A 26509-nucleotide genomic window follows, 5' to 3' on the forward strand; every position below is an offset into this window, starting at 1 on the left:
TTATTTATGTGTGTCTTTGTGTTGCTGTGTGACTTGTAATTGTAGCCCAGTGCTTTTCATCCAAATGTTTAGGTTCAAGAGATGTTTCCAGAAGAAAGGCTAGGCCTACCCCGTGGCTTTGTGTATTTCTTTAAAAACTGCTACAAACTCCACAGGGTTAAGGGTTGGGGGGGGGCGTAGATAGAGGATGACGGGTGAGGGATGCCCACATACCAGGGGCACATCCCAAGACTCTTTCTCCCGTGTTTCTTCTCTTGAAAGTTTGGATGTTTCTCATATTTGTAGAAGAAAATTGTAAACAGAAGAACTCCTTCTCTCCGATTCTATATCAAAGATTGCTTGCTATATATAAGTACTTAGTTCCCAGAATTAGCAACCTTTTACATACCCCAGTACATGTAGCAACCAATGGAACTTACCACTGACCTTTAACTCTTCGGACCTGTCTTGAATTGAAAATAGGATTAAAATTAGACAAAAGTCCTAAGTCCTCTAAGTTTTTTGTCTGGCTGCTTTTCCATGGAATTGGAGGGAATGTTTTAACCTTGCAGATGAGTTCTTGATTTACTTCCAACTGGGTGTAGCCTCGTGCCTTGTTTTGATGATGAAGAAGGCACTGTGTACTGGGCAAGATGAAAATTTGTCTAATGGATTTGGTAAGAACCTTCTCCCAGACAACCAACGAGGTAGCACAGGGCATGCAGTGTTCTGTTTGCTCCAACAGGGAATGATCCTGACATGAAATCCTTTACCGTGTAATGGAATGAGAAGGGGAATCAGTCTGGTACATGCTTTTATTTGAAATAGTCATGTAAAATCTAGGAAATGCCCCGTTGAAAGGCAAATACTCCATTGAAGCTGGAAACAAACACATCTAAACAAATAGATCACAGGAAATTAGAGTATGTCATGTTCACATGCTGCAAATAACAACAGAATCTCCCATTTCTAGAATCTGTAAAAACTTAAGTCCTAAGGAAACTGTTTTTGAATTGATACACTTATGAACGTGGTAAACTTGAACGTAAGGAATGCCCAGACACATTTAGAGAACACAACCCATCTCTCTCTCTCTCTCTGTTTTTGGAGAGAGAGCAAGCATACGCATGAGCAGGGGAGGAGGGGGTTGCAGAGAGAGAGAGAATCTTAAGCAAGCTCCACACTCAGCAGCACAGAGCCCGTCACAGGGCTTGACCTCATGACCTTGAGATCATAGCCTGAGCTGAAAGAGAGTCGGACACTTAACGAACTGAGCCACTAGGTGCCCCAACAACCCATACATCTCAACGGTAAGAGCCACCTGTGAGAGGTTATTTGCAATCTATATCCAGTATAGGTTAGTCACCTAGTTAATAGCTATGTGGAAGTCTTAAGGGGCCATGGAAGTATTTATTTGTATAAGAAGATGCTTTATGAAATAATGTTTTTTTTTCCTAATTTTTATGGTATAGTTAACATTTGTGCTAACTTAACTTCAGGTGTCCAGTATAGTAACTCAACACTTCTGTATATCAGCCTATCATGACAGGTGCCCGTCTCAGTCCCCATCATCTCTTTCACCCACCCACCCCCCACATCCCCTCTGGTAACCATTAGTTTGTTCTCTATAGTTAAGATGTCTGTTTCTTGGTTTCTCTCTCTCTCTTTTTTTGGCCATTTTTTTGGTTTCTTAAATTCCACATATGAGTGAAATAATACGGTATTTGTCTTTCTCTGATTGACATATTTCTCTTAGCATAATACCCTCTAGCTCCATCCACATTGTCGCCAATGACAGGATTTTATTCTTTTTTATGGCTGAGTAATATTCCATTGTAGATGTATGCCATATCTTCTTTATCCATCTTCTATTGATGGGTACTTGGGGTGCTTCTGTAATTTGGCTATCATGAATAATGCTGCTAGAAACATCAGGGTGCATAAGTTAGCATTTTGATGCGTTTGGGGTAAATACCCAGTAACACAATTACTGGATTGTAGAGTAGTTCTATTTTTTTTTAATTTTTGAGGAACCTCCATACTGTTCTCCACAGTAGCTACACCAGTTTGCATTCAGCTTTCGTTTTTGTTCTTTGTACTACTGTGCATTATTTGAATCCATTCCGATAACCAGAGTTCAATTTTTCACAAATTATAGACTGATATATTAGGAAGAGAAAAAGGAAAGAGTCACAAGGCAAATGGGCCACCTTGCTTGACAATGCTTAATTTTGGGGAGTTGGAAAATAAACAACTGGTCTCTCTGTACTTTTCCTGTGCTTTTAAAGTCTCTAAAACTGAAAATTGCTTTATTTGGTGAAAAAATAAAATCTCTCCTTAGGAGGCACAGGGCCTGTTGTCTGAGAAGTTAAAAAGTATTATCCCTGGGAAGGGATGTTTCATAGACTATTCTGTAAGAACAGGTGTTCTCAACCCTGATTATGCAATAATATAATATACGCGCATTTTGAAAAACAGCAGTATCTGGGCCTCACCGCTGAGTAGTGAAAATGGAAAACCAATTCAAGAATTCCCCAAAGGGTGGCAGGACAGCCCGGTGTGTGTGGGCAGTGATGTATGGAGGAAGGGTCTGGAAACCAAGTACTACACGCTACACGTTGATCCGGGCCAGGTAGACAAGATAAATGAGTGAAGTATGTAGGGGTCATAGGAGCTGGACAGTTCCTGGCTTCTTAAAGTCCAATAAGTTGTTGTCAAGGGACACTGGCAGTCCTAACCTCCATGGGGAATCTCTGGTTCCTTTTCAGTGTTCAGCCCCCACTTCTCTGAGGGTTGAAACAAATAGGCCTGTGATCAGATGTGGCTTATGAGCTGCCCGTCTGCTGTTCACAACCTGGGGACAAGATCACAAGGATCCTTATGTTGTCATGGTCAGTATCTTGGTATCTTCCTGGCCAGAATATGAACTCGAGATGTGAATGAGGGTTTCGGGTCTGAGGGGCTCACTGGGCCCAGCTGCTTGATTAGTGACAGTCTGAGGCCAAATATTAAAAATGGCAGTTGAGGGTCAAGCTTTGGAGGGAGGAGATAAATGTTTTAAACTGGGTCCAGGGGAAGCAGAAGCAGCCGTGTAAAATGAGCAGTGGTGTGAGGAGTGGGAATTCTGGTAAGAGGCAGAATGGGCACCTGTGGGAGAGGTTGGGGATGTCGGCAAGTCTGCCTTTGCTTTCATGTGTTGGGGGATGAGTGGTTGGCGGGTAAGCATCTCAACGTGGCTTGAAGAAACAGACATGGGCAGACAGGTCAAAGTAATCCTGCACCCCCCCCCAAAACAGGAGGTAAACAGGGTCAACGGTGATTATGGAAAAAGCCATCTAGTGGTATTGTCAGTAAAGTGGACAGATTGGAGGCACTCAAAATAGTCTAGGTGAGAGAGGGGAAGCCCCTGAGTTAGGACAGTGCCCACAAAGGGCAACAGCACCATTATAAAGCCAGGGAGGGTTTGTACCAGGAACCACGGGCAGGATGGAAATCAGTTGGGAGCTCACCTACTGCACAAAATGGCAAAGTCTCAGCTGGAAGGGAGTAATAGTGGATTGGGGTTCATTGCGAAGATGAAGGATTTTGAAAGCTGTCATGGTTTAGGGGAGGAAAGAAAGGCCAAGTTGACAGCCTCCAAGCCTGGCACTGGTGAACCTGGAGGTCTTTCCATCTCAGAAAAATGGTCCGTGATTAAAAGGAGTGTTTGAGAAGAGTTAAAGGTAATAAGCAGCCAAAGAGAACTGTAGACAGAGGGTCAGTGGGTCAAGGTCAGCCTTTAGGTTAGGGTTGTATTGAAATCTGAGCTGCTCTGGGTCAAAGATTCTCCATCTTTCTAAACCTGTCCCTGACCTTCCCTGCTCTTCCCCAGAAGACTGTCCAGGAAAGACCTGAGTAGAGGTATCTGGGCTGCTAGTAGAAATATTAATAAGTATAAACCCTTCTGGATACGCTAGGCCAAAAGCTCCAAGAACGCCTCATTCATAGCTTTATCCTCAACATCTACTCTAGAACACAGGAAACGTTCAAGAAAACTGATTGAATAACTGAGTAAATTGTCTTGAAACAAACTCCGTAAGTCACCTAGCATGCCCATATTCCTGGGCAATTCATTTACATCTCCTAGGCTCTGGCTTATACAGCATGCCAATGAGAAGGAATATATTAAAATAGTAAAGCATTTTAAAATTTCTAAAATCGCTTCGAGTCTCAAATTCTGGGTTTTTCTTCCTTCTACTCATTTCGTCTTTTCTTTTTACAACAAAAGAGGAATCAGTTCATTTACGATCACTGGAGTTGAATGCCGGGGTGTCATTTTAAAGATATTATGCTATGATCTCAAAGCTGCAGAACTCTAGAAGCATCCATTAAGAAACCAGACAGCATCTCTTTTAGGAAATTTCATGTGTCAAAAATACTAAGTGATTAATGAACAACTTTGTAGGTATAAGTATAAACATACCGTTTTATTGCTAAACATGACCCCAATTGACAATGAGATAAAAGGGTTACAAGTTACTTCACGCTACATTTCCCACTTATTAGGTAATTTTCCTTTTTTTGTTGTTGATAAAGCGAATCACCACTGAACATTGTGCATTTGTCTTTTGTTGAATTATTCTTAGAACAGTCACAAGTACCATGACTAAGTCAGCAAAGCCAGTAAGCCTCAGAGGTTCATAAATAAATGTATGAAAAATATAAAAGCAATAACATTAAAGGTTTTATAAACTAAAAAATGTTCATTTTACACGCAAATATTTGCACATGATGTTATTAATAATGCATACTTTCATGTTCTCAAGTCAGGGCAGTTTTGCTCCTCAGGGGACATTGGGCTGCATCCGAAAACATTTTGGGTCGTCATGGGTGGGGGCAGGAGGTAAGAGGATGGGACAGGTGTGGGGACTGTTACCAGCTTCTAATGGATAAAGGCTCCACATTCTCCGGTGGGCAGGTCAGCCCCCACAGCAATGACGTCACTGCAGTCCAAATGTCAGTAGCGCCGAGGCTGGTAAACTTGCTTCTGGTTATAGTAAAGAAGCAGTCTCTTCCACAGCTACAATGGTCTGGGTGACTTTAATAGATGGATTTTGTTTGCAATTTAGGGAACTATGCCAAGCACGGTGCTAAGCACAAGACATACGTTATCTTATTTAACGTGAACAAAACCCTGTTAGGTTTTGAAGGTTAGTCTGTGATCTCTTAAAGAGATTACGTAATTGTTCAAGGTCACAACCAGTAGTACCAGAGATAAGGATTTGAGATGTGGACTCTGACCTTAAAGCCTGTGCTGTTAATCATTATGTATAAATAATGCTTAAAGGACCATCTTCACATAAAGATACTTACACTTAAGAAATTAGGTTCCTAGCTCACGTTGAAGCTATTGGTTTAAAGGGCCAGAGGGAATTGGGCGTTCTCCTGGCTTTCTTTGCATATTTCCAGATTTTCCAGAGTTAGACCAGTTTACAGCATGACCTTAATGGGTGAGCATTGGGAGACTTGGGGTTGACTTTTGACATTTAAAACCAAAAGCCCTTGTTTATTCAGTAAGTTAAAAAGTATACATCTGAGCTTCAAAAATAAGCAATTGCTGGAATTTGTTAGCAGGAGTTGGTCTCCCAAAATGAGGACCACGCTGTGTAAGAACAATAAGGAGAAAGTCAAGTCAACATAAATAAAGCCTGCATTTCAAAGAACCGTATTCATTTATTCAACAAATGCAGTTATTTGACTAATAATGGCTGAGCTCCAAGAAAAACATTCTTGGTTACTCTGTAAACGTATCTCAAATCTTTTGTTTAAATAAGCCTATGAAGAGCAAATGAGAGAATTGGAGTTGATAGTTTAGAATGGTTTTTTCGGATAATACTAGTGTTGTCTTTTTGCCCCAACCTGGAAATAATGCAAAAGAGACCCTTCCTAGGACACGGGTGAATTGAACATAGCCTTTATCCGTATACCCCAAAACTGCGCTCCTAGAATCCTGACAAGTGAGAATAATCATAATCATATCCGCGATAATAACAACACAGTCATCTAGTCCAGTATTTTTTTTTTAAGATTTTATTTATTTATTTGACACAGAGAGAGAGATCACAAGAAGGCGGAGAGAGAGGGGGAAGCAGGCTCCCAGAAGAGCAGAGATCCTGATGCGGGGCTCGATCCCAGCACCCTGAGCTGAAGGCAGAGGCTTAACCCACTGAGCCACCCAGGTGCCCCTAGTCCAGCATTTTTTTTTTTTTTAAGATTTTTATTTATTTGTTTGACAGACAGAGATCACACGTAGGCAGAGAGGCAGGCAGAGAGAGAGGAAGGGACGCAGGCTCCCAGCTGAGCCGAGAGCCCTCCGCGGACCCTGAGATCATGACCTGAGCCAAAAGCAGAAGCTTTAACCCACTGAGCCACCCAGGCGCACCCTAGTCCAGTATTTTTAAAATAGCACTTTTCCCCATGAGTGGATCCAGAAATCACTTCAGTAGGCTTTGACCAGAATATGAAAAAATAACACCAAATAAACAGGTGCATGACACATATGTACGAGTGTGTGCCTGCGGTGGTATAAATTGTTTTTCTGTGGATTGCAGTCTGAATGTTTGAAAATCCTCCGATCTGTTCTAGGCTTCATTTGACAGGTGAGTCTACAGTCTTAAGTGATGGTTCCAGGGTACACAGCCGGTTAGCGACAAAGCTGACAAAGCTGGGGTGAGAACGAATTTCCCCAATCGCAGTGGGAAATTGTGTTCCACGGGTGCTGGAGCATCTGCTGTGGGTTGTGCCTGGGAGAAAATTATGCTTAGTAGATAATTTCAGGAAGTAGAAGGAGCATCGGATGTCAGCGCAAGTGATGCGGCCAGTAGCTTTGGGGTCTCCACGTATGTTTTAACCCAGGCCGCATTAAGTCACTGGGTAGCAGGCACACGGTGCATTCAGACCACTCAGTCTCTCGCTTGCCATCATTCCCTGACAAAAATAATCAAGCGACACCTGCAGAGTATTCACACTGAGTTGACATTTGAGCTGTTGCCAGAAGCCCTGTGGAGGGTTATCAAGCGAGTTGTACCAGGCAGTACCCACGTGGCAAATAGGTGACTGATGGCCTCTTAAGCAGTTGCTGTAGGGCGAACCGAAACAGGTTGGCCTCGGCCACGAGAGGACAATAAATACTCTTTGATACCGAGAGGTAGAGCATGATTGTACCTTCATTGTACAGTGACCTGTTGGGAAACCAAGGTGGCAAGAGGCCTGTCTTAGCCACACCGTATGGGCAGCCCTGGAGACTGAGTTGCTGGGGGCAACCCTTGCGTGCCTCACCCGTTCAGTCCTTTAACATTGACTGAGAATCCCCCGTGGGCCCCATGCTGTGAGGTCAAGGCTCCCTGAGGACCGGTCTTCTGCTCAACGTAGCTCTCCCCCACACGAGGGGGGCTGATGGTCTTCAGGAAAGTGATTTGAGTGGTCTACTCAAATGCCTGCCTGTGTTCCCTGCGGTGCAGACAGGTTTGCAAACTTAACCAAAGGATGGAAGGTACATAGTACCAGATTTCTTCACCAGGGCAAATAATGGGGAAAAGGAGAAAGAAAAGGTAACCAGAAACTTGGTGAAGGCTGAGGGAAAGACTTCAAGGAGAGAGGAGACAGAAGCTCCGTCCTCTTTGCAAGCTGGTTATGGCCCAGGGCTGCTCAGGCTCAATCGCGTGCTGGGATGCTCTGGGGATCTTGTGAGGGTGCAGATTCTCGGGCAGGATGGCTGATTTGGCATCTCTAACAAGCTCCCAGGGGACGCCCAAGTTCCCAGTCCAACAAAGCCAGGGGCGCTGCCCACTCCTGCCAGGTATTTCTGGGCCTCGGAATTCTTTGCAAGAAAAGACAGAGTAGAGTTCGACTTTGTCCCTCTCTCTGATTCCACTTGGAAAAATGTAATTTTTGTCTGCACACATATGAGTAATATTTAAACAGACATGTTTGAGACTTGTCGGTAAACAAAGTATGGAAGTTGAGGCCTGGGGTACCTGGGTGGCCCCGTCAGTTTAACGGACTAATGTAGTCTGCCTTCGGCTCAGGTCAGGATCCCAGGGTCCTGGGATGGAGCCCCACTTCAGCCGGGCGCTTGCTTCTCCCCCTAGCTTGGGCTTGCTCTCTTTCTCTCGCTCTCTCTCAAATAAATAAATAAAATCTTAAAAAAAAAAAAATTGAGGTTTGTAATTCCATGAGCAGGAAGTTCACATGTGTTGTGTTTTAGTTTTTTTATTTTTTAAAGATTTTTATTTATTTGAGAGAAAGAGGGAGAGAGCATGTGCATATGAGTGGGGGTGGGAGGCACAGAGGGAGGCACACAGCAGACTCCCCGCTGAGCAGGGAGCCTAACACGGGCTCGATCCCAGGGCCCCGGGTTCATGACCTGAGCCCAAGGCAGGAACTTAACCGACTGAGCCACCCAGGCGCCCCTGTTCTGTGTTTATTGTAAAGACGGCAGTCATTAATTATAAATGTCACCATCTTATTTCTAGAATAATGGAGTGTGTTTCCGAGGAAGAGTCAGTTTGTGATGATCAATATTCATGAGAATGAAAGAGGAAAAAAAATCGTATCCTTTAAAAGACATAATCGCGTAAAGGAGGGTAGGGACTTTTTGTTACGGCGATATGTTCGCACTTTTCTGCTGTAGCTTTTCACCAAAATAGACTTGTAGAAATTACATTCATGTCCGCTAATCTTGTTGATAACAAGTAAATATACCAGATTATCTCTATGTTTTCTGGGGTGTCCACCCCTCACCCCCCAACTTAACCAAGGCAAGTTTTATTCTAAATTCTTTTAAAATGTGTACTAAGAACAAAATAAAGAAGCTTCTCTTGGGAAAGGCATGTGCTAATGTAATTTTTAAAGTAATAAATGCAAATCAGAGCAACAGGAAGAAATATTACTAAATAAATGGTATTTTTCTTGGGGACTACTCAGTATTTATAAGCAAACTTTTCAAGTTTGGCAGAGAGAAAAAAAAGGATCTGTCTTATAGCGAGCCCTTAGGAGTAGGGATCATGCCATTTACAGGAAGGGCTGTGCAAAATTTAATTTTAGTTGGGAGACCTGGGTACAATTCTTGATTTAGGTCATCATATAATTACCATGTGACACCAGGGCAAAAGAACAGAGCTTTTTTTCTTCTGAACATGCACATTTTTATTAATGTTCTTAAAAAGGAAACGTGTTCATGCGCCTAATCCAATTAAACTTTCTGAAAAGTATTGGTCTTGTCTAGTTTTTTTTCTTATTAAAAAATATCTATCATCCTGGATCATTTTTTTCTCATTAGTATGCATATTAGTTTTTTGTTTGCCATTGTAACAAACTACCGCAGACTTAGCAGCTGAACCAATGCAAATGTATTATCTTACTAGAAAAGAAATCTGACACACGTCTCACCAGACTAAAACCAAAGTGTTGGCTGGGCTCCATTCCTTTCTGCAGGGTCTGAGCCTTTTCTAATGGCCACCCGTGTACCAGCTGTTCACCTGCCTCTTCCACTGTTAAAAGACCGTTGTGGTTGCATTGGTCCAGCCTGGATAATTCAGGATAATTTCCCTATTTTAAGGTCAGCTGATTTGCAAACTAAATTCCATTTTGCCCTGTAACATAGCATAATTTCAGTTTCCAGAGATTAGGATCCAGACTTCTTGGAATGCATGTTGTGTGGAGGGGCATTATTCTGCCTACTGGGTCTTCTGAGAAAGGACTGTTAGAATCTGGGTACAGATGTCATGACAGCGGTACTATTAACATCAGAATTACATTCAGATTTGCATTGCTCACCAGTGAAAATTGCTGGAGCTCTTGTAAAACAAAGTATTTCTTCTTTTGTTGCATTTACCTTTGATTCCCATCTACCCACTTTCCAGTAATGGGAATCTTGGAGTAAAACTACTCTATAGGATTAAAATGGACCCTTTAATCTCTGTGAACTGTTCAAAATTTATTTGAGATAGACAGGGTTATATGAAATGGTTTAGCGCAGGGAGTCTTGGGTGGCTCAGTTGGTTGAGCGTCTGACTCTCGATTTCAGCTCAAGTCATGATCTCAGGGTCCCGGGATCAAGCCCCACTTCGGGCTCTACACTCTGCAGGGAGCCTGCTTGAAATTCTCTCTGCCCCTCCTGCTCGTGTGTGTGCACACTCTCTCTAAAATAAATAAGTAGATCTTTTTTAAAATGGTTTAACAGCATTTCTTAAATGGGGTAGTTTTGTGTACCCACCGTCCCTCCTGGGGGACACGTGGCCACACTGGAAGATGTTTTTGATTGTCACGACAGAGGGTTGTGTACTGCTGACATCCGGTGGGGGGGAAGGCAGGCATGCTGCTGAGTAATTCCGCAACACCCAGGACAGGCCTGATCACAGGGAATCATCCAGGCTAAAGTGTCAGTAATGCTCTGTATGTTCATTCATTGAATGCAAATAAAATAAATTTCTTTAAAATAAAATTAAAATATAAATAAATATAAAAATACACAAAAATAAATAAATAGATAAAGTGTCAGTATTGCCAAGGTGAAAAAGCCCTGGCTTAGTGGGGACCCAAAGCCCTCTTCTCTTTTTTAAAGACTCTTTACATTTCAAGAAAGTGCATTGATTCCTGATTAGTTAATTGGTCTGCCACTAAACTTTGGGCCAAAGAACAGGGGAAAGAAATAGAGAAGATGGGTGGGTCAGTGAACGTCAGTTTTCCTCATAGGGGGGATCTCAAAGCTCAAACCTATGGCTTGGGGTCAACATTCATCTTCACTGGGTCTTGTTTCCTCTCTCTCTCCCCAGGGCCCTGTACAGTGCTTGGCAACACCAAATGCTCAAGAAGCACTCTAAGGAATAAGAAGAAGAATGTGTCAGGGGGCCTGGCAGGATCAGTCAGTCGTGGAGCGTGGGATGCTTGATCTTGAGGTCCTAAGTTCGAGCCCCATGTTGGGTATAGAGATTGCTTATAAAAAAATAAAAGAAATAATTTTAAAAAGGTAGCATGATAAGGGATGTGTATGAGTTTATAAGTGGTGAACAAGGGCGCCTGGGTGGCTCAGTGGGTTAAGCCGCTGCCTTCGGCTCAGGTCATGATCCCAGGGTCCTGGGATTGAGTCCCACATCGGGCTCTCTGCTCAGCAGGGAGCCTGCTTCCCCCTCTCTCTCTGCCTGCCTTTCTGCCTGCTTGTGATCTCTCTCTCTGTCAAATAAATAAATAAAAATATAAAAAAAAATAAGTAGTGAACAAGATATTTCCCTTCTATATGCCTAACATTGCAACCTCATGTAAAGGGCTTTCACTTATTAGTTCTTAGCACATAAAGTAGCCTGTTTTCTGAGCTTTCATTTTAAGATACAAGTCATCTGAAAAGTCTTAAAAAGCTGTAATGTTAGGACTGAATGTAAAGTCAGTTGAGGGCCACTAAGAGATAACCCCCAAATCTCCCAACTTTTCCGTCTTCATTACGATTTCAAGCTATGGTATTTCTTAAACTCTATTTTGCAGGCTTGGGCACACATTGTAACCAAAAAAATTATTCATATATATATATTTTTTTCTTTTTCTTTTTTTCACTGGTGGCAAGGTGGGGTCATAACCACCAACTATTAATGCCGTAAGCTTTTGAAGTTTTTGCACCCAGGAAGGAAAATCTAATGTGAAAGATAATCTACTGAAAACATAAGCATAACTTGCAGGCTTCGTTGATGAAATGGCACCCATCTCTCTTGGTTCTCATTTCTGCTTTTCTTCTTTATCAACATTGCAGGTGTCCCTGGCTCCATGCCAAATGCATCATGGACCGGTAACCTCAGGGCTATAAAGTGGATCGACATGGAAGATAAACACGGAGGCTGCCATGGTGAGCTCTTCATTCCACACTTTGAGGCCACGCAGTCTGTTGGTGTTGGCGTGAATATTGTTGTGAAATACAGGGGTTCTCACGGAGAACAATCTATGTGTTCTTAGAGTAGCTAGAGGCTTCAAGACATGGTCAATTTAGGTGATTTCCTGAGTGGCTCAGTTGGTTAAGCATCCGACTCTTGATCCTAGCTCAGGTCTTGATCTCACGGTCATGAGTTCAAGCCCCACATTGGGTTCCATGCGGGACGTGGAGGCTGCATTTAAAAAAGAAAGGAAGGAAGGAAAGAAAGAAGGAGGGAAAGGAAGGAAGGAAGGAAGGAAGGTGGATAGATCTCACCGATGTTCTCTAGCTCATGATTATCAAGAGGGGGTAGAAGTGGCCTCGACTTTAAGGATACTTTCTTGCTAGTTTCTGCTTTCTTCTTATTTATTCCTCTTTCTGTTCCTTTTGGGAGTGCAGCGGTTAGGAGGGGCCGGTGGTCAAGATGAGAAGTGATGTCATGTTCTCACCACCAAGCAAGCTGGACCGCCACCCCTACCCTTTACACCAGCTTCTGCTACCCATGCAGATGGGCTTCCAGCTGGCTTGGAGGTACTCACGGCTGCTCAGGCGTGATGACGGGCAGCACTAACAAGAGATGTCTTTCCTCCAAATGGACAAGAATGAGAAAGTTTAAGTAGTTTTCATTTCTCTCTTTCTTTTTTTAAAAGATTTTATTCATTCATTTGACAGAGAGAGCACAAGTAGGGGGAATAGTGGGCAGAGGGAGAAGCAGGCTCCCCACCGAGAGGGACTCTATCCCGGGACCCGGACTCATGACCTGAGCCTCAGGCACACACTTACCCAACGGAGCCACCCAGGCGCCCCAGTAGTTTTCATTTCTGTAGGACTTTATAAAGAAGGGCTTTCATCCGCCCTGGTCAACATTCCATTTAAACTGTTGCCTGGTATGTAGCGAGCATGGTATTCATTAACTAGGGCTCACATAACCAAGTATGAGAGACCGGGTGACTTCAACAACAGAAATTTGTTTCCTCACCCTCCTGCAGGCTGGAAGCTGGAGATCGAGGTGGTGACAGATTTGGTTTCTCCTGAGAGGCTCACAGGTGGCCACCTTCTTCTTCTTCTTCTGTGTGCGTCTGGGTCCTCCTCTCCTCTTTTTAACCCCACAGCATTCCTACTGCACTAGGGCCCATCCTGTACGACCTCATTTTAGATTGAATAGCTCTGTCTCAGACACAGTCACAGTCTGAGGTACAGAGGCAGGGGGCTAGGACTTCAATGGATGGATTTGGGGAGGGGGACAACTCAGCCCATAAGGGGAGGTGGCCTTTGCTCCCTATGCTGACAAAGCTTTGCCACCTCTACTCATCCATCAGTCCGTTACATGCAGTCTCTGGCTTCCCTCTCGGGGACATCTCGACACCTCACGTTTCAGAGGAAAACCTCCAAATGGCTGCCTCTTGGCAGCTCTCCGTTCCTCCCCACCCCCTTCTCCTGTCTCTCTGAGCGTCCGCTTCTGCTGCAGATGGCAAATCCTCATGTCACTGTACAGTCTGCCCCTCAGCAGGCATATTCATGTCTTTACCTTAATCAGCCAACATATTGTCCCCAGAGGACGCCCGTGCCACGTGCCTGCATTTCATCACGGCCCATCCTGCTGGTGGAAGGAGGAGGGTGGAGAAGACATTTGCTTTTGGGTCTCCTGGGTCTTCTTTAGAAAAGACACCATCATCACCATCAGTTGGGGGGCCCAGTATTTAAGTTCCCCAAAGTCGTCCTGTAACCCTGTCACCCTCCTTCGGGGACCGCCGTGGTCATCCTCTGATCTGCTGCTTCTCTCCAGCTGTAACTCGGGAGGACTTCAGCCTCCATGGCAGGGACCCATGGGACGTCATGACTTTGTGGCTCTAGCCTCCACCGCAGAGGCTCCTGTCCCCCTGTGCCTCCGTCACAACCCCTACCCCTCCATAGAGCCTTACCTTCCACCTCCTCGTCCTCACCTGTGCCCAAGCCCTACCCCATAGAGAAGGTATAGGCTAGTCAGGTTTACATTTTTAGAGGGATTTTTACTTACCACATGACAAGTGGGCCCATGAGAGGATCCCTGAGCCAGGGACCTACCTAGCATACAAAGCTTGGGCAGCCCAAGTCTCTCAGAGAAATGTCTCATTTTTCTTCTTTTAGCACCTGTTACACCAGTCAAGATCTGAAAGCCTTGTACAGTACAGAGCATAAAAATAGTTTGTCCCCCAAACCACTCAAGAGGGAAAAGAAAAAGAACCCAGAGAAGGCAGAACAGTGCATGCCAGACCAGCAAGTCAGGAGTACGATCTGGACCTTTCCCCTTGCTGGCGAGTAATAGGAATCGTTCCAAACCTGTGGATGTGTACCCACTCTGGACCCTGCCAGCACTTAGGATCACCCGACCGCTCTAGCTCCGTGGTCTTGGACTTGGAGCTTCCGCTTTTGATTACAATCTCTTTGTCACTCTGCTAGTTTTCTTCACCAGCTTACGTGCTTTGTATCTTCCCGTCTTTCTCCCCAGAGCAGAATAGAAGCTCCAAGAAGGCTAGGATTTTTGACCAATTTGTTCATTGCTATATCCCCACATCTAAAATATGTTGTTGTTGTTTAAAACGTGGCAGCTTTTTAAAAAATTGGGATTGCCAAGGTTTCAACTGTCCCAGCTGCTTCCTCCTACTAGCTTCCTTCTGACAACTCCCTGACCAGCCTGTGTAACGGGGTCAGCTGTCCCATGCTGTTCTCACTCAACATTCCAGATTCCCCTGCCGTTTGACCCTACAAGGTCCATTCCTATGCATAAGGGTCACCACCATCCGCTTTATGCCATTTGTATTTGCCTAAGCAGACCATCGCTGGAGACTGTCCCCCCCGCAACAAGGAGGCTAGACCCTCCTGGCTGCCTACTTACTCTTTTATTTACCTCATTATCTTCCTGGTGTCCTTTTCATCTTTCCTGCTCACCTTAAACTCTCCATCTTAGGCTAAAATGGCCTTTCTACTCTCAGAAGGTAACAGCTTCAACTTGAGGAAGAACCTTCAAGACATTTGATGGACATCCCCTTACCCGTTTGTCATGCCATCCCCTTTTCTCCATGTCAGGGTACTTTGGACACACACTCATCGTTCCTTCCTGTTCTGAGAGGAAAGCTACCCATCCTCACAACTGGCATCACCATTGGGGGGGGGGGGCTCAGCTTTGTGTGGGTTTCCCTAGACATCCCCTTGCTCTCCTGCCTTCCTGGGTTGCCCCCTCTGTGCTGGTGGGTAGGGATTCTCTTCTCTATCAGTGTGTAGGGATTGCCTCTGGCCTGAAGACTAAGTTGTCTGTGTAGCCTCTACTCCATCCACACTGAAACAGTTGCCTCTGTTCACTTCACTCTCTTAAGCATGGACGAGCTGCTTATGACTTCAGTTCTTACCCCCGCCTCCTCCCCCAGGTCCTTCTCGGACTTCCCACAACTCTGGCTTCTGTGCCCCGTGATTTCCAGTCTCTCTTGTACTTCCTCCCAGGCACATTCAATTAATCACAAGTCCTGTCAGCCCTTCTCTGCTCTGTTTCTAATACCTTTCCTTCCCCTCTCATGGCAACCATTAACTTTGAACCGGTTCTCTGGTTTACATTAAGTTGTTAGTGTGGCCTCATGATTGATTTCTAATGCACCCTGCCAAGCTGTGCAAAATTAATCTTGCTAAAGCTCTTTTCACCATTTGAATCTTCCATTCAAAAATCTTCAGAGACTCTCCTTGTGTATGGGATTAAAAAAAAAAAAAAAAAAAAAGGCCCAGGCCCTTAGTTTGTTTTAGGTCAGTCAACCATAGTCGTTCCTCTCTATGCCAAGAAACCTCTAGAAAAGAGGTTCAACTTCCTACCATTCTTCTTCTGACCCACTTCCCAACCAAACTCCCAGTTCTAGTAGAAAATTCCCACCCCTGCACATTTTTCCAGAGGCATTGTCCCCAAATGAAGCCACCATCTGTGCCCCCCATGGCTTCCCCTATTCTATCCTTCCACAAAGTCGCCACCCATCCTTCTCTATCTGTTTGTTCAATAGTATTAATGTAACACCTAATGTTTACAAGGTTCTGTCCCAGATGCCGAGGACATAGAGGGGAACAAAAATGGTCTCAAGTTCAGCCCTTTTGAACCTTATGTTCTAGTCTAGGGAGAAAGACAATAAACGATCATCTGGAAAGAAAGACAGTAAACAAATTTTTGCCTTCCTGGCACTGACACACATATCTACCTGTTGCTCATGAGAGCCAAGAGGAAAATGAATCAGGGAAGGAGGAAAGAGGGATCAGAGGAGGCCTCACTGAGAACACGGCCTTGGAGCAGGTGCCCGGGGTGCGGTGTGAGAGCGAGCCTGCAGGATGTGTGGTGGGAAGGGGCTGGCGGCGGGGAGAGGAGCAACGTGGGTTCTCGGGTAGAGCGTGCGTGGCGGGCTCGAGGCCGGGAAGGAGGCCAGTGTGACGGAAGGGACTAAGCAAGGGCTATTAAGGGTTGGAAGTCGACGGGCAAGGGGTGGGAGGTAAAAGCCAGGCCCTGAGGAGTCCGTGTAAGGGCCTACTTAGCCAGAGCGATTCCATCGGGTTAAACAGTGATTTTGTTGTTTATGCAGTAAAACGTAACCTGACCCTGTCCCCACCCCGCCAGGGGAACTTACTTAAAAGCAAGTCCCGGAAACTAGTAGAATGTGGTCGACCAGTCCCTGATAACAGAGCCCTAATGCAAGGGCGGGTCAGGTCAGGTGGAAGTAACAGAGCCCGAATGCGGGGATGAGTCGGGCCAGGTGGAGACATGCAATCAGTGGGGCGCGCATACTGTCCCCTAGCTACCAAGGAGTGTGGGCCCCGCCTTTTGGGCACCAATTCTGACCAAGGTGATGGCTAGTTCGAATAGCTACTATAGGGTGAATTGTAATTCAGTTGGCCACCCGTGTGGGACCTACCATGACTGTGCAGCTTTCTCTGCGTGTTGCAATCTCATTGGCCACCTGTGTGTGGCCAGGCTCAACCACATGACCTTTGCTCTAGAAAAGTTAGTCTGTGAGGCTGGGAGGGATCACTCTCTCTTTAAGAGGCGGCCCCGAACGGTCTGATTCTCGATGCTTGGCAGGAAATGAAGCTTTGCTTGACCTTCACTTTGTATCAGTCTCGCTCCTTTGATCCCGGACCTAACACTCCAGATGAGATGAGAAGCCCTTAGAGGGTTTTGAGCAGAGGAGACATCATGATGTGCTGACATTGAAAGCAGTCGCTCTGGCTTTTGCGCTGAGAACATACTAACAGACCAAGGTGGTCACAGTGGAATCCGGTTATTACTGTAACAATTTGGACAGGACGGTGGAGGTGGTGTGGACCCCAGTGGTGGTAGCGGAGGTGGTGGAAAGGGGTCCAATTCCATTAGTATTTTGAAGGTTGAGGTGTCAGAATGGCTGACAGATTGGGTCTGGGGTGTGAGAGAAAGAAGGAGACGTACCCAGGGGAGCTCGGAGCCGGTGAGGAGTTGAGTCCTGACATGTCCTCTCAGGGAGATTCGTTCTCATCTAAGTGGAGATAAAAAGTCAGCACTTGGATAGGCTTCTGTGTGCCCTTTGTCTTCCCATAAAGAGCTGAACTTCCTTGTGGGCTGGGCCCCCACAGTCCTGCTTCATTAGAAGCCCATAGTGCTCAGCACCCTTTTAGCCGCTCCGCAGGTAGACAAGACTCTACTGCTGGGCAGCCTCACTGCCCCCAGCTTGGGAAACCCAGCACGTTCTGACGGTCTCTTCTTCTCCCCTCCGCAGGCCGCTACGTACACGGCATCTGTATCTACGGAAACGGAGACTTGAAGTGGTTGATTAATTCGCCCAGCCTCTTCGCTAACAAGTTTGAGCTTACCACCTACCCCCTCACCGTGGAATGCCTGGAGCTGAGGCTTCGAGAAAGAACCCTAAATCAGAGTGAAACCGTAATTCAATCCAGCTGGTATTTCTGATCCCCTGTAACACGGACTCAGCGGGCGCCTGTGGCCGGGGAGAAGAGCCTTGCTTCGTGGGAGAACTCTGCCTCGTTTAGGGGAGGAGGTGCCGGAGTGAGGTTAGGGCTGCAGAACCTGGCCGTGTCATTCTGTGTGATGACATCTGTGGACACTGTGAACTCTGCCATCGGGGTGGCTGCCCGGGGTGAGGCCAGCCTTTTGGCCTCACCAGTGGGGCTGATGCTCTGATCGGTGATAAATTGAACTGACGTCAGACATTTGCACCAGATGCTCACTGGAGAGAAACGTTCTCCTGAAAAGGAGAACTGTTGAGGGAACTAGGAATTGTGTCTCTTTGAAGGCTTCTCTGATAGGTCTGTAGCCACGCATACATGGACACAAGTCCTCTTTGCTCAGCTGCACTGAGGCATAGAAACAGCTTTCTGGGCAACTCAGCTGTCTCCTTTAGAACTTGAGCTACCAGAAGGGAGAACTAGGTCTTGTTCCCAAGTTCCAACACTAGCATTTCCAGTTGACTGTGTCTGGAGTTCTGTGTAGAAAGTAAAATCATTGACAGGAGGCAGGATATGCTTTTCGGACAGTGGCCACTGCTTCCTGCTTCAGCAAAGGGATCCCAGGGAAACTGGACTTTTCTTGGGGTGTGTCTAGAATGTGCGCTAGTCCCCTTGCTGTTGCTTTCCATGGAGAACGCCGAAACATTCCCAAGAATGAAGATATTTCTAGAAGAGAGGTGCTGTTGCATGAATCGTGTCCAAGTCTCTAGCCTCAGAATGAGTCACTTTCCTCTTTGGTCAGGACCATCCATCCCCACCGAAGTGATCTTACCTGCAAAATGGAGTCCAGATTCTACGCCGTGAGGCTTCAAAGGACTCCGGAGTATTCTCTGAGTAGGTTTACAGTGCTTAGTGCTAGTAAGAGCGACTAGGTTTCTAAGAGCTCTCCGCTGTGAGTGAGCATCTATGTCACCGATCCCTGGTCTCATTCCGTACATACTTGCAGTCCGTAAATACTTGTTGAGTGCCTGTTGTACACCACACCCATCTTGGACACCAGGAGAAAAGGGAGACAGAAGCTTTTTCACTCTAAAGTTCTTGGTAACAGCATTGAGGTCGAAAAGGCAGCTGTAGAGAATCTCCCGGATTGCTTGTTCCATGTGCAAAGTTATAGATTTGGGATATCAGGCCAAGAATCTGAGTAATCAGAAATCGAGGTCTAGGGGCTCCTGGGTGGCTCAGTCTGTTAAGCGTCTGCACTCAGCTCAGGTCATGATCCTAGAGACCTGGGATCGAGCCCCACATTGGGCTCCCTGCTCCACGGGGAATCTGCTTCTCCCTCTCCCTCTGCCCTTCCCCACCCCCACCCCCCATTCGTTCTCTCTCTCAAATAAATAAATAAAATCTTTAAAAAAAAAGAAATCAAGGTCTAAATCAGAGATATCATAGATCATTGCAAAGGGAGAAGGGAAGGAATAGACAAGCTAAAGCCTGTTGCGTTGTAGGCATCCTGAGAGCTCCCTTAGGGCTCATTGTGCTAAAACCTTACAACACCTGGGAGTCTCACAAGATTGCCACCATTTTGCAGATGAAGTAAGCGAGGCTTAGAGACGTTGTTAATAAGCGTTAGGAAACAAATTCTCTGAGGATCGGGGTGTTCTTACTGGTCTCCTTCGTTCGATTTCCTGAGATGGAGTATTTAGAGAAGGTGAAATAAAGCCATATTTAGTATACCAGAGACGGTAGGTTTTAAGAAGGGTCTCAGCGTTAATGTGAGAAAATGTGCTGTCACCTCAGAAAAATGTGAAGTCTACTCTTGTCCTCCTAAATCCATTAAGTTCCTTAATATTTATTTATTCTAACAAAAAAAAGTTACTACAACTAATGATATCTTTAATTCACAAATTTTATTATTTTTTCCTGTGACTGTGCCTGTTGAGTGTTAATTGTATTTAAGGGAGTGTCTTTGAAGTAAAGCCGCCTTTTGTTCCTGCTACTGAAAAAAATGTAGCTATGCAGTGGTAAAGGCTTGAAGCATAGGAAACACACCCAGAGCTAATGGAGTCTAAGAACCATCTTTTTTTTTTTCTCTACTTTAAGTGACCCCACCGGAGAAGAAGGAATGTTTAACACTGGATCTTTCTCATCTAGAACGAGACTCTTTTTTGGAGTAGAAGATGTTTACATGTCTGTTGCTGGTCATCTCTGTATCTTGCCTTTTTTAATATTGGAAGATTGTAGTGTTTGGGCCAGTGGGTTTCTGCTAGCCCATAGGGACGGCTGAAACTACTAAATCCATCCTTGATTGCAATGATGTTCCGCGTTGTCGTCTTAGAAATAAATTAATATATTGTTTTCACCTTAGGGGCTATTGTGTCTTTTTATGTGATGGTTGGCTAATAGCCACTAAAGGTCATGTTTAACCAGGTAATTCTAGCATTTTTACAAAAAAGCCACAAATAAAAGGTCACCTGGCTGGCCCAGTCGGTGGAGCACTCAACTCTTGGTCTCAAGATTGTCAGCGCGAGCCCCGTGTTGGGTGTGGAGGTATTCTTTTAAAAATAAAATCATAAATAAAAATAATTAAACTTAAAATTTTTGAATAGCTTTAGTTTTACAGAAACTTTACAGGAAAAAATGCAGATAGTCCTGAAAATTCACGCGTACACCCCACTCAGTTTTCCATTATTGCCATATTAGAGTAGTATGGTGCGTTTTAATTAGATTTCCTAAATTTTTACCTGCAAGACCCCATCTAGAATGCCTCATCATGTGACTTTCAGTCTACATGCTTCATTGGGCTCCGTTTCTCAGTCTTCTCTAGCTACGATGACCTTGACGATTTTGAGGGATACTAATCGGCTATTTCATAAAGTGCCCCCCCGGTTTTGTCCCATGTTTTGCTCATGATTAGACTGGACTTTTGGGTTTGGAAGAGGAAGACCACAGAGGTGAAGTGCCAGGGTACATTCCATCGACGGGACCTAACCGGAGTTGAGGCTGGCCTTGATCACCTGACTTCAGTGGTGTTTGTTAACTTACTCCACTGGAAAGCCACTGTTTTTTCCCCTTTCCATACCTCACTCTTTGGAGGGAAGTCACTATTGGCAACCTGTATATAAGGAATACGGAGTTACGTTCCACCTTCTTTAGAGTAAAATACCTACATAAATTATTTAGAATTCATCTATAAAGGAGATTTGTCTCTTTCCCCCAATTTACTTATTTACTAAAAAATTTGTTTACATCATTGGGTTGCTCATAAATGTTTATTTTAAACTTCAGATTATAATCCAGTATTACCTTGGGCACCTGGGTGGCTCAGTCAGTTGAAGTGTCTACCTTGCAGTCCTGGGGTCCTGGGATGGTGTTCTGCCTTGGGCTCCCTGCTCGGTGTGGGGTCTGCTTCTCACTCTGCCCTTCCCCCCTGCTTGTGATCTCTCTCTTACACTCCCCCTCAAACAAATAAATAAAATATTCAAAAGATAAATAATCCAACACTGTTTTTTTTTTCTCTAATTGTTCCAGTTGGGGCCATAGGTAGTTCTTTCACGTGGCCCCAAGTCTTTGACCTACCCCCATCACTGTGGGTTTTTCCTTGAACACTTAGTTATCTTCTGGCATGGCAAGGTGCTCCACTCTTACTAGTCCCTTACTCTATTTTGAGGAAAAATGACAAGTACAATAGCCATGGCATGAGAAGTACATGGTGATCAGAGGCTTGGACTCTCGGACAAGGGTCTGGGTCACCTCCCCAACTAGGCATACAGACTAGCAGAGGGGCTAGTGAAGGATATGGGGAATCTGGAATGGGAAAGAGAAGAAGGGGATACGGGGCATCGGTTATGGCTCCAAGACCAACTACAGTGGTGGAAACTGTAGGTCATTCCACTAATCTTCCCTTTGTAAGTTTTCCCCAAGAAAACACACTCACGGGATTCGGAGGAGCTACTCTCTCAGTTTATCGGAAGAAACTGATCCAAGCTGCCCTGGTGTGGATGGTGCAGTGGACAAATGGGATCTTCTCCGGACTGAAGCTGTCAGCCTTCCCTGGAAATGACTCTCAGCCTCGGGGAGTGACCCCACCCTATGTCACATCCCATCTGGGGTCAGCCTACACCCAACGGCAGGAGGGTGTGGGGCTATGAAGGCCCAATGCCCTCACCCTAACTTGGGCCCATAGCAGCCGATGAGCTCTCCGCGGGGGGAACAAGGCCTTACTGTGATTGTATTACAGACCAGCTTCTTTACGTAATCCTGATCCCTTCTCTTCCTCCATAAATACTGAATGTGAAGAGCTCCCTTGCACACTCATCAATTGAGTCTGATTTTTGGAGAACCTCACTTGTAACATGTTCCCTACACAAACGATGACACAAAAATTTACCTATATTTTGGGGCACCTGGGTGGTTCAGTGGATTAAAGCCTCTGCTTTCAGCTCAGGTCATGAACTCAGGGTCCTGGGATCAAGCCCCACATCAGGCTCTCTGCTCAGCAGGAAGCCTGCTTCTTCCCTCTCTCTCTGCCTGCTTCTCTGCCTACTTGTGATCTCTGTCTGTCAGATAAATAAATAAAATCTAAAAAAAAAATTTACCTATATTTTCTTTTTTAACTTCCGTAGTTGTTTTTTTCACCCTCTATGTTTAACTCTTCAGGATTGCAGCCATCTAAAATTTATTTTCCCTTACAATTTAAGGTAGACACCTAAACTTTTTATTCTGCTAAGGAAAACCAGTTATCCCAATACCTTCTTCCCCCCATTCCTTTGATATGTCAATAAGATTATATATTAAATTCTCATGTATTGGGGGTGTTTTTATGGAATCTATTCTGTTCCACTGATTTTTTGGTCTATCCGTGTGCCAAACTGTAGATCTCTGCTCTGTGGCAAGACAAAGAATCCCTGTTGTCTTCTTAAACATTTTCAACATTTCAACATTTTCATGCTCATTTACTTTCAGGCAAATGTTAGAAACAGTATCAAATCCTATCGGGATTTTAATGGAATTTGCACAGAATCCATATTGATTAGTTTTGAGGTAATTATACCTTGACAACATCGATCTGTAGTATGTCTATTCAGGCCCCCTGTTGTGTATTTCCTTAGTATAGTTTTCTTATGCAAGTCTTGTGCATGCCATGTTATATTAATCGCCCGTATTTTAAACAGTTCTTTGTGCTTACTGGGAATGGGATTTTAAATGTTGTAGGTAGCATAAAGGAGAACAACTGATTTTGATCATGTATGTGGATTTTATTAAATTTTTTCATTATTCCTAATAGTTTCTCAATGTGTTTTCTTTTTTTCTTCTTCTCCTTTTTTTTTTTTTTTTTTAAGTAGGCCCCACACCCAGCATGGAGCCCAACATGGGGCTTGAACTCACACCCTGAGATCAAGACCTGAGCTGAGATCAAGAGTTGGACACCTAACAAAATGAGCCACCCAGAGGCCCCTCTCAGTGTGTTCTCTAATAGTGTTTCAATCTATTATACCTCACATTTTCTGGTAATTCTCTATAAATACTAGTTTTGCCTCTTCCTTCCCCAAATTAAGTCATCTTGTTTCTTTTTCTTTCATTCATTCATTCTTTCTTTCTTTCTTTTTTTTTTTTGGTCTTCTTACATTGGCAAAAATTTGTGGTACAATTTTAAATGGTAGCAGTGATAGCAGTTATCCTTGAGTTGTTCCCAACATTAAATGGCATGTTAGTTCATGTGCATGATATGTTGGAGGTTTGGTATAGGTTTCTGGTAGATACTCTTTATTGAAAAGAATACCCGAAAATAAATATACATTGAAATATAATATGTATATAACCTGGTTGCTCTCTCCCTTTTTTTGTTGTTGTGTAATACAATTATGGGTGACTGGTTTTTAAAATTTTTCTTTGCATATATTACTTCAAAAAATGAGAGGGAAAAGTCACTATTCCTAAACTTTTTAAACAGTAAGAATTTAGTATAGTTGTCGATGTCAAAGGGGAATCTGGAGCAGGGATCCCTTTGAACAACCGGGCAAACAACTGAAGTTTGAGAAAACCAATGGCTGACTGGAAGATTCCTTATTGTCACTACTCCCTCTTCTGGTCAAGATGGCTTAGGGTTTAAGCAGCAATGGGTCAAACCTCTCAGAGCCAACTTCCGACCTTGAAAAGAGAACTAACACTGATGTCTCTGAGAGGAAGAGGGTAAGAGGTGACTAACTTGACAAGTCCTATTGTGAGCCCAGGAAGCCTAACCTACAACTTGGGAAGGATCCCAGGGGCTCTACCAGATAAGTGGGCTGAATGATCCAGAAAGAAAGGTTCTTAAGAGGACAAAATTCAGAAAATGATGGACAGCATCGAGGGTCGAACTGTAGAGGGGAATCTTGGGCTACCTGTTGTCACAAGCTGAGGAGATTAGGAGAAACAGTTAAGAAGTTATTACAAGATTAAAGTGAATTATTTATGAACTTCAGGCCATTTGTTTCAGTTAAAGTGAATTATTAGTGAGCTTGAGGCCAGGTACACAACGCAAAAATGTAGGGTTGTATTTTATTTTATTTATTATTATTATTATTGTTAAAGCTTTTATTTATGTATTTGTCAGAGAGAGAAAAAGAGAGAGCACAACAAGCAAGGTGGGTGGCAGGCAGAGGGAGAGGCAGGCTCCCCATGGAACAAGAAGCCCAATATGGGACTCAATCCCAAGACGCTGGGATCATGACCTGAGTGGAAGGCAGATGCTTAACTGGCTGAGCCACCCAGGTGTCTCAAAAATGTAGGTTTTTAGAGACTTCCTTAAAATTTTTTACTTTGGAAATAATGTTAAACTTAAAGAAAAACTTACAAAAATGACAAAGAGTTCTTGTATATCCTTCAAAGTGCTACTTCCAGTGTTAACATCTTGTATAATCAAAGTGTAATGATCAAAACCAGTTTGTTTGGTTTTTAACTCTGGGCTGGCTGTGTGTTGAGAATTGTGGCCAATGGACTTTTACCTTCACACAGAACAAACCAGATGGTATGTAACATGTAGTACCATCATCTTAGACCAAATGAGACTTAGACTGATCTCAAGTGGTATTTCCTGATGAAAAGTACAATGGAAAAGAAAACTCTGTACATTCAGTATGTGGAAGTGAGATATGGAAGTGAGATAAAAGAAGAAGATAGAAGAGCAGATCCATAGTCATAGCACTAAGAAAATGGTGGAGAAAAAAATGGTGTGGTTGAAATGTATCTTGTATCTTACAGATTACTGGTTGGAAAATTCTGATGTAGGTTAATTTTCTCAGGATTTCCCTATATAGATATAATGGCTCATGAACAACTAGGAAGAAAAGTACTGATTACTGCCATGTCTACACATTTAAACTCTGACACTTAACACCTTTGGTGACCCCCTTCTGCATACCTCTGAGTGTGCCAGGCATGGAAGTTCCACAATTAGCATTCATATGGTGGCCTTTACAGGGGACTCAGCAAGAAGTATTTAAATTAGACTTTCCACCTGCATGGCTGTGTATCAGAGATGACCCAGGGGAGGAAGAATGGTTTAAAGAGTAACCACAGTAATAGCGTGAAATTCTTAGGGGATACAGTTACAAAAAGCAACAGAGTGACTTTAAATACATTCTGGACTGCCAGACGAATATGTGGAAATGTAGGAAATTTAAAACACTAATGTGGTAGTCATTCCCATACATCGAAATGTTCCTATCTGGGTATGTAACCAGGAAACTTTTCTGAGGGATGGTGGGAATCAGGGCAAATGTCGTTTGAAAAAGTTTCATTATGTAAAATAAGGGTAAAGAAATATGCTGTGTTTTCACAGGATTTTCAAGTAGGAAGATTCCATTTATTCACATATATTTGACAAAGAAATTGTGCCAGGTTCATTTTCTGGTAATATACCTATGTTTTAAGACTGATAGAGCTTTTATATTCAAGTTGAAGAGATAGAAAACTTACAAGATATCAACAAACAAGATAATTTTAGACAATGTTTAAGTTCTGTGGGAAAAAAAAACCCAAAACAACGGGAGGTGATAGAGATCAACAGACCTAGAGGGAGAGGAGCTCCTTTAGATTAGGCTGTCGGTCCTAAAAGAAAACATGTAGTAAACTCTTGGACATGAGTCTGAGCTATATTTCTTTTTTGGATCATCTCCTCAGGCAAGGGCAACAAAAGCAGTAACAAAGAGTTGGGACTCCATCAAACTTTTGCACAGCTAAGGAAACCATCAACAAAACGAAATAAGCAACCTACTGAAGGGGAAAAGATATTTACAAATGATGTATCCGGTATGGGGTTAATATCCCAAATATATAAAGTACCCATACAACTCAACACCGAACAAATTAAACACCTCCCCCTCCCCCTCCCCCTCCAAAATCCCACCACAATCTAGTTCAAAAATGGTCAGAGGACCTGAGCAGACATTTTTCAAAGAAGAAATACAGGTGGCCAACATGTGTGTGAAAAGGTGCTCAGCATCCATCAGGGAAATGCAAATCTAAAGCACAATGAAGTATTACCTCATACCAGTCAGAACAGCTGGCATCAAAAAGATAAGAAATAACAAGTGTTGGTGAGGATGGCGAGTAAAGGAAAACTTTGTGCACTGTTGGTGGGATTGACGTAGGATCTACAGGAAACAGTATGGAGGT

At 44.0% G+C, this 26509-nt stretch overlaps 1 protein-coding gene across 3 annotated transcripts in view; it reads left to right on the forward strand.

Moving 5' to 3' along the window:
* The window catches only part of LOC101681334 (glucosaminyl (N-acetyl) transferase 2 (I blood group)), a 36580-nt gene extending 16362 nt beyond the window's left edge, over window positions 1-20218 (forward strand). Inside the window, exons 2-4 of one of the 3 annotated variants that reach the window (XR_199527.3) lie at window positions 11759-11851; window positions 17668-18748; window positions 19955-20218. Coding sequence is in view for 2 of the 3 variants with exons in the window: in XM_004753697.3 (XP_004753754.1) it covers window positions 11759-11851; window positions 17668-17858 (284 nt within the window). In the remaining variant the exon portion in view is untranslated. Of the gene's footprint in view, window positions 1-10793; window positions 10917-11758; window positions 11852-17667 lie in introns of those variants that run through there. The other 2 variants (XM_013056832.2, XM_004753697.3) reach the window with 2 other exon arrangements.
* The last annotated feature ends 6291 nt before the right edge of the window (window positions 20219-26509 follow it).

This window comes from Mustela putorius, unplaced genomic scaffold (assembly GCF_011764305.1).
Source record: "Mustela putorius furo isolate JIRA1106 unplaced genomic scaffold, ASM1176430v1.1 tig00003870_pilon_pilon_pilon, whole genome shotgun sequence".
Lineage (NCBI taxonomy): Eukaryota > Metazoa > Chordata > Mammalia > Carnivora > Mustelidae > Mustela > Mustela putorius.